Source organism: Octopus bimaculoides, chromosome 2 (assembly GCF_001194135.2).
Source record: "Octopus bimaculoides isolate UCB-OBI-ISO-001 chromosome 2, ASM119413v2, whole genome shotgun sequence".
Lineage (NCBI taxonomy): Eukaryota > Metazoa > Mollusca > Cephalopoda > Octopoda > Octopodidae > Octopus > Octopus bimaculoides.
In genome coordinates this window covers 83,454,515-83,462,631 of record NC_068982.1, presented here as the reverse complement: position 1 = coordinate 83,462,631, position 8,117 = coordinate 83,454,515, and the positions used below count along the sequence as shown (strand labels likewise).

Here is an 8,117-nt window from a genome sequence, read left to right as displayed (position 1 = left end):
ATATATATATATATATATATATAATGTTTGTGTATCTGTGTTTGTTCCCCCAACATCACTTGACAACTGATGATGGTGTGTTTACATCCCCCTAACTTAGTGGTTCAGCAAAAGAAACCAATAGAATAAGTACTAGGCTTACAAAGAATAAGTTCTAGGGTCGATTTGCTCGATTTGCTCCAGCACGGCCACATTCAAATGACTGAAACAAGTATTAGAATAAAGAGTAAAGAGTTAGTAACTGTTTTTCCATGCTACCATGACTGAAACAGGAGGAAATTGAGGCAGGATTTTTATGGCCATATGAACTTTATTTGTTTTTGAAGAAAGAGATTTTTACTTAAGATGAATTTGAAAGTACATGATTTGTTGGCTAGAATTGTGTACTAACATCACTCATTGTAGCCCAACCACAAATAGTTATAATCACTGCTTGTCACTGAACTGCAAATAGTGATTCCACCATTTGTAGCTCAGTGTAGTTTTATAAACACACACACATACACAATCTCTCTCCTCTTTCTCTCTCACTCCCCACTCTCTCTCTCTGTTCTCCTTCTCTCTCATACACACATGCACATAACTGGTTTCCCTGGGTTGGTTTTAGCTGTAGTAGAAGATATTTGCTCAGGGTGTTGCACAGTGGGAGCAAACTTAACCACATAGTCAAACTTCTGGAGATCATTGTTCACCATAGCTTCTTCATTGCAACTTCAGAAGTGAAGTCAAAAGAGATATTAGATTACATATCACTTTTAGTTTTGTCAACCTAACTACTAATATTCAGTTTCTTAATGTTGAAACATTTTCAAAACTACAATATATTTATTATGACTAACAATTTGACCATGGTCATATGGCTGAGCAGAAACATTGAGTATAGTCATTGATATGCTGAAAATATCCAGTAAAAATGTGCTCGTCACCGGCATAATTAATCAGATAATACAAAGAATGTTATACCCAATGACTGGCATAGCTGTATTTTTAACAGGTGCAAAAAAGATACTTCAGAAAGATGCAATTCAAAGGTATCAAACTGATGAGCCAAGATATGAAAGTAACAGAGAATTATAGCAGAGGGAAGAAAATTAGCTTTTGAGTTTTTATCAGGAAGGATTGCCATTGATGCCTTCTTTCTAGTGGAATAGCTGCAAGATAAATTCTTAGCTGAGACAAAAAAATATGTATATTTACTTATTTGTGTAATTTAAAACATAAAATTTTAACACCTCTTAATATACCATAATGTATCTTTTGACCCATCCCTCGTTTATAATATAACTTTGAATGTACATATCCACATGTTTTTGGAGTGGTCCTGATGGCAAAATAAAAGAAATTATTTTATCATTTTCTTTCACAATCGAATCATATTTTCTAGAAATTCTAAATGGGTTCCTATATTTATCACAGTAAAGTACTAAAGCAACAAAATTATATGTTTTGAACAGGAATTCTATGTGAAAATATTTTTAGAATTACTATTATCTGAAAACACATTTGCAAGACTGTATAGAAATTATCTGAAAATAGTTTACTCATTATTTTCAGTCCCACTTCATGTTGGCAACTTATCTCTGCAGATTATTCTTAAAATTATTTACTCTTGGAAATTTGTTGTTCTTTTAAAATTATTTGAGAAAATAAGAACAAATGAATTTGTTTTTCATAACTGTTCTTCAGTATTTATTTCTTACATTAATATTGCAAAGAAAAATCTTATTCATATAGGGAAGATGGATGTCAAAATCTGTAAGTGTTCCTACTGTTTGTTGTTACTAAGTGACCACAGGGCTTAGCTTTCCTAACAGAGAACTTAGAATAGTTTAATTCAACAAATCCTTTACATTGCTAAAATACTTATTTAACATATTTTTATAATTATTAGAATGAATTAAAACTTCAGATTGGTCAGTCAGATGGTTTGGAAGTGCAAATGATATAATTTATATATAGTACTGATATATAGTACTGCAAATGATATAATTTATTTCTAATATTATGTGTGAACTAATTTTTTCTACTTTGAGATAAACCCCACCCCCATTTTTTTCTCTTTTTTTTTTTGCTGACTTTTGAACTGATAATAAGTACTTAGATAAGGTAGGTCCTTTAAAATTCTATTTTGGATATTTTTTCTCTCAATTAGTTATACCAAAATTTTGTTAAAATAATTTATATAATTTTGCAAAAAATATTATGTCAAAATGACTTTTAAAAAGAAAATTGCCTTACCCTCTCCATTTAGACATCCTGTGCACACTAAATTGATTTCTCTTATATAAATGCTGCATCAGTTTGCTTTCTTTTAGTTAGCTTACAGAGAATTCTATTTTATTAGAATACTATCTTAAAAGCCACACTTCATGTGGACCTTTAAGCTAGCTCTTGCTAATTGGGCCTGCAGTCCAAAACTAAAGCGAGCTAAATAGCATGACTATAATACGTTTGTAATGACTATATGCCCCAGTAGTGTTTTACCAGAGGTTAAAGACGAATGTGAATTAATTTTGTAATTTTAATGTTCCAATCCCAAATTGAATTCCAACTGTTGGTCAATTTGTCCCAAAGTTCTTATCTCAATGTAAAATTAACAAAGCGAATGTCATTTATCTCCCCCTTGATCTCTGATGTCATCTGACAAATGCCAACCAGGATGGCGTAAGTCAACCAAGCTTTACCTGCTAGAAATAGCAACTCAAGTGCTTTTAAATCAGATCCCAATGCTGAATGTTCAAGAACCAAATGAAGGGCAGAATTACAATCTCAGGATCATCCTGATTCCAAAAAGGTATATGTAGAGCAAATGTAGACTGAGATACAAGGGTCCTGGACAGACAGAATTTTGTGTTTATTATTATAGATTTCTATCTGTTAGCAATTCAAAATAACTATATCTTTAATCTGTTTATTTCTGTGAGGTGCGAGTTTTGTTGGATATTCATTTTATTTTATTCTGGTAATTACCAATAATCTTTTTATAAGTAGTTTGTTTTTTTGAATCAACAATTTCCAGGAATAAATTTATCAAGAAAATAATTTAAATATTTTACCTGTTGCACAAGCAAGTTCTAAAAATTATATCAGATGTTTTTGAAATTGTGTTACTGCAGAAATAGTTTTCCAACAGTTTGAAAGAATGAGTGGCCTTTTATGTTTTACATTGTTAAAGTATTGTTGCTTGTGAATATTGATATCTTACATTTATTTTTGGTGGATTGCCATCCACCGTGTAGTGTTACTTTATTTTATTTCTTGTGCCTCCTGTCTTTTTGTATTGATCTTTCTTTTGTTTCATTTTTCTCTCTCAAAAGATCATTGGATTACTGGTATGTATATTCATGTGCTTTACAGTAGAAGTATTATTGAGTTTGGCACATTTTGCTCTGCATGTATTTGTTGTTCATGTTGTGGTGTGTGCACCACAATCACTCGAAAAATTAACAATGATTGTGTAAATTTCATTTAGATTGTGTTATTTCTGATACAACATATATTTTATTGATCAATTTATTTTTGATTTTAATGACATATGTTTACATTTCTAAAGAATGACACTTAAATTTGGGTACCTAAGAAAATGGCTTGAATGAATTAATCACTTTCAGTAACAAAATAACTAAAATATTTGCAATCATAAATTCATAGTAATAAATTAAAAAGAGACCAAGTAAAAAATGAAAGTCTATGAAATGCATAGGTTTAGGATTTTAAATGATTTTCAAATGTACTGTGAATGCTAAAATGATAGCATATATTGTCAGATGGTTTATGAATATACCATAGTTCTAGAAAATAGATGTGGGTTTACTTCCTTTGGGATCTTTTGAATTTACTTTCATTTTGACTTGAAATATTTGTTTCAGGATGTAAGCAACCATTTACCATTCACTTGTACACCAATCACTAAAAACAAATTTTTTAAATATTTGAATTCAAATTTTACCAAACTAGTAACAAATAATGTGTGTCCTTTATAGATCTGCCAAAAGAGTGTTTTCTTAATATAAAATTATCAAACTATATCACTAAAAAATTAACTAGATGTGAAATAAAGTTTGTGAAAGAAAATCTGCCACTAACACAATAGATTATTGTAGCAATTGTCTAGCCAGATGCTACCAGTTTTTATCAACTGACTGAAATAGAACCTTCTTTTATTTAACAAATGTTAATGTTTTTAATTAACTAGATTAGATGATATTCAGTTTAAGTCAATAATAGAAATTTTACTTTATTGTTAAATTTTAAGATTATTATGATTTGAACCAGTTTTGCTATTTTCTAGTTGTTTTATTTATTTATTTATTTTATTAATATAATGCAAAGCATTTTGTAACCTTATCCATTCATTGTAGAATTTAGTATTACAAATTTCTTGTGTCTTAGCTATATTTGTACCTAGATGATTATACATTGAATTCTTATTGATAACTGAGCTGTCTTAAACTTTGTAGGTAATTGGAATCTTTCTCTTAAGCTGCTTAAACTTTTTATATGTTAACTTCCTCAAAATATTTTCCATAATTCATGTTTTGATATTAGCTTATTGGCTCTATTATTTTTTATTGAAACCATAGATATAAATTTGTGGCTATTTTTAATCTACTCCTCCTTCCCCATAACATATTACGAGTGTGTTTATAACTTTTTGTATGACAAATAAACTCATAATATTCTTTTAAAATATATTTTTGATTTTATTCTTAAAAAACTCTTGTACACTGGAATTAGCATTCAAGATGGATTTTTGTCTGTTTTGTTTGATATTTTATATTTTTTATTACTTTTGCTAAATCTTTTTCCATGCTGTATTAGCAGTTTTGTGACAAGTCTCCTCAGATCTCAAGAATCTTTTGTAGGATTCTCGCAGAATACAGGATTGCTCTTTCCTGCAGATCTACCATGCAAGTCTCAGTTCTAATATCTGTCAGTCCTTGAAATAACAATTTGCGCGTTGTGTCAAATTCTTCAATTATCATAATTTCTTCATCTTTTCAACTTAGTTCTGACATTTCTCATTTTTTTATTGTTGTTGTTGTTGTTGTTATTATTATTATTATTATTATTATTATTATTATTATTATTATTATTATTATTATTATTATTATTATCATTATTATTATTATTTATCCATCTTATCAGTTTTCAGTCAAACTGTCCAACCCATGCCAGCATGGAAAATGGATGTTAAATGATGATGATTTACTGATTCCTATTCCTGTTTCTTCCTTATAGAGCCAAAATCCAATCAGTGGTCCTAGGGCACCAAAGGATGTGCTATTACTAGTTAATGGAGAGCGTTTTTCTGAGCATGCAAACTGTTCCCAGGATGCTAATCTTTTGAAACTCATGAATGTTGATGCTACCAGGCAGTTTGTTGAGAATTCATTGAGTCCTTTTTCCGTGAGCCCTAGAGCACCAATAATAATAGGTATTACTTCAGCATCCATTGCTCAGTCTTTGCACTTTGATAATTTTTTTGGTGACTTTTGTGGATATATTTCTCTCTGATGGTGTTGCAAAATCTATTATTGGGTATTTCTTTTCCTTCCTATCCTTCATAATGATGTCTGAATAGGCTTATTCCATTGTATGATAGCATTTTTATTTTCTACCAATGTGTTGATGACTTCAAATTTGTTAACAGCATTCAATTTAGATCTGAGTACCATTCTGACTCTCTGGTAATATTTTTTTTTCTTCAGTAAGGTGTGTTGTATTTCATCACTTTTATTGACACCATGTTCTAATTCATTTATAACGGTGTTGACATTAAGTTTTAATTACTGGTATTGGTTAGTTTTCAATGTTTGACGGTGACATTTGCTCATTTATCTAGACCAAATTTCATACCAATGTCATCACTAAAGATCTTTACTACATTGAGGAGTCCAGTTTGTTGGTTATCATTTTTAGCAAAGGTTTTGAAATCATATAAAATCAAAGATTCAGTTTTCCCATTACTACTTGGTAACCATAGCCACTGTTGTGGCTAAGTGTTGAATGTTAAGGGAAGCAAGTCTAATGCAGAATAATAGGGGTGAGTGCGAGTTCCCTTGTGATATTCTACTTTTAATAAGGTCATGATGTCAGTGTACCTTTTTCATGGCTCAGGTGGGAGGTGGTTTTTCATGCTTTGCAATCCAGGTATGGGATACACTGTCAAAAGCTTTCTTGTAACTTACCTATGTTGTGGAGAGGCTCTTCCTTCCATTCTTCACTTCTTCCAAGAGGTTTAATTGATAAGTAATTTATCCTTACAGCCATAGCTTCAATACCCTTTTTGTATCCTTGATATATATATATAAATAATTAAGATTCAGTTGAATAGGTTTTGCAGTCTCCTCAGTCTTAGAGAGAGAGGATGTGATTATGTGTCAATGTGAGGTCATTGTGTGTGCTAACTAGATTCTTAATCTCAAAAGTTGGCAATTCCATAACACCCTGCTGCTTTCTAGTTGTTTGTTTTATTGATGGCATATGTAGTTCTTTCTAGTGTTATATCAGTTCAGGCTTGGTCTTCAACTTCAGTATTAGGCTCTTGTTCTTTCTGGATCCATTTTATATCTTTATGGATTTTGTTTTTCTCTTAGATGTTACCTCAGAAGTTTGCCAGCTTTCCAATGGTTAGTGGTTGGCTTACATCAATTTTTCTTTTTCTTCAGTTCTTTTTCACATTCTTTTAAGGTCTTGTGTCTATAGAAGTTGTTTCTTTTGGTCATATGCCTAGGCCTTTGTGTTTTGGCCTATATATGTTGTTTTCAGGACTTATTTGCTATTGTGAAGTTCTCTTTTCTTTTTATGTTGTATTACTTTTTCAATTTATTCCATTTAGCAGTTTTTCATAATGATTCCCTTTCCTATTTCTGGAACTAGTGACAATGATCCCCTAAGTTTTTGGATATCTTTCTCTGTTTTGTCTTTCCATCTGTACTTTTGCTGGCCTTTCTGAGAATGTTGCTTCTGTTTTATTTTGATCAGTTCTACTATAATAGTTGCAGATGCATAGATGACTTCATTTATTTCAATAATGGACAGTGGTCTTGCTATGTCCTTTTGGATCTTGTCAACAGCCTTGTTAATGATATTAATGCTTTTCTTATTTTTTGAACTAGAGGTTTATCCTTCATTGGTGTTCCTTTGACTATTTCTTGTTTCATTTCATTTCTTTTCATCTTCTGGAGCCTCTTTTGCTTCATTAGTAATATTCTCTTTTGTGGTGTTTTTTTCATAATGTCTTGACTTGTCGTGGTTTTCATTCTCTTGGTGGCTCCTGACAAGTTGTCTGTATTCTTCCATTTTTTCTTTGATAGTATCTAATTCAAAGTCAGTCAACATTTTATTTCTAATGATGCTTCGTCTCGCACTAGTGAGTTTGCTGGCATCACAATTTGGTCTTGCACTGGGGTATTTCTGTTAAGGGTTTCTTTATAGCCATCTTGTTTCCATTACTTCTTCATACTCTTCCCTAGTCCATTTTAGCCTTCCACTTGGGAGAGGAACTAATGGTGCATTATGCTGAGGGCCTCATTGCAGAATTGACCTTGGTGCATTGATCCTTTGTGAAGCTGGGGCTGGAGTTTGTTCCAGTCTCAGATTTTTCAACCTCCACCCAGTTCCCTGCTAAAGGGTGTGGTCTATGTTTATCTGTAAGATGACTGATGCAAATTAATATTCTTGTTGATCCTTTATTCATGTTTGTTTTTCACATTTTTCTGTTAGCCATCATATTTTTATTTATTATCATTATTAATCATTATTATTATTATTATTATTCAGTAGTTTTATTTTTATAACGTGCTTTCACTTCACTACCGAGCGCAGCTCTGTGCGCCTTGGGTATGTGCTGTGGTTTGCTGTGGTGCTGTTATGTTTACTGTATTGAAAGTGTTTTGCGTAGAATGTGTGCAGTACCCAGTAGTGCAATTTTCTGTATGTTATATATATTTGTAAGTCCTGGTGTTTTTGTTATGTATTTGTCTGAATATTTTTTTATTATACCTAAGGCACCTACTATGATAGGAATTGTTTCTGTTTTTAGATTCCACATTCGAGTTATCTCTATTTCCAGGTCTTTGTATTTTGAAAGTTTTTCCATTTCTTTTAGAGAA

The 8,117-nt window shown here is 31.2% G+C and overlaps 1 protein-coding gene across 1 annotated transcript in view; it reads left to right on the top strand.

Moving 5' to 3' along the window:
- LOC106872534 (cdc42-interacting protein 4 homolog) overlaps positions 1–8,117 on the top strand; it is a 197,327-nt gene that overhangs the window by 132,080 nt on the left and 57,130 nt on the right. The window contains exon 7 of the mRNA XM_052965856.1: positions 3,318–3,332. Coding sequence (XP_052821816.1) covers positions 3,318–3,332 — 15 coding nt within the window. The remainder of the gene's footprint in view (positions 1–3,317; positions 3,333–8,117) is intronic.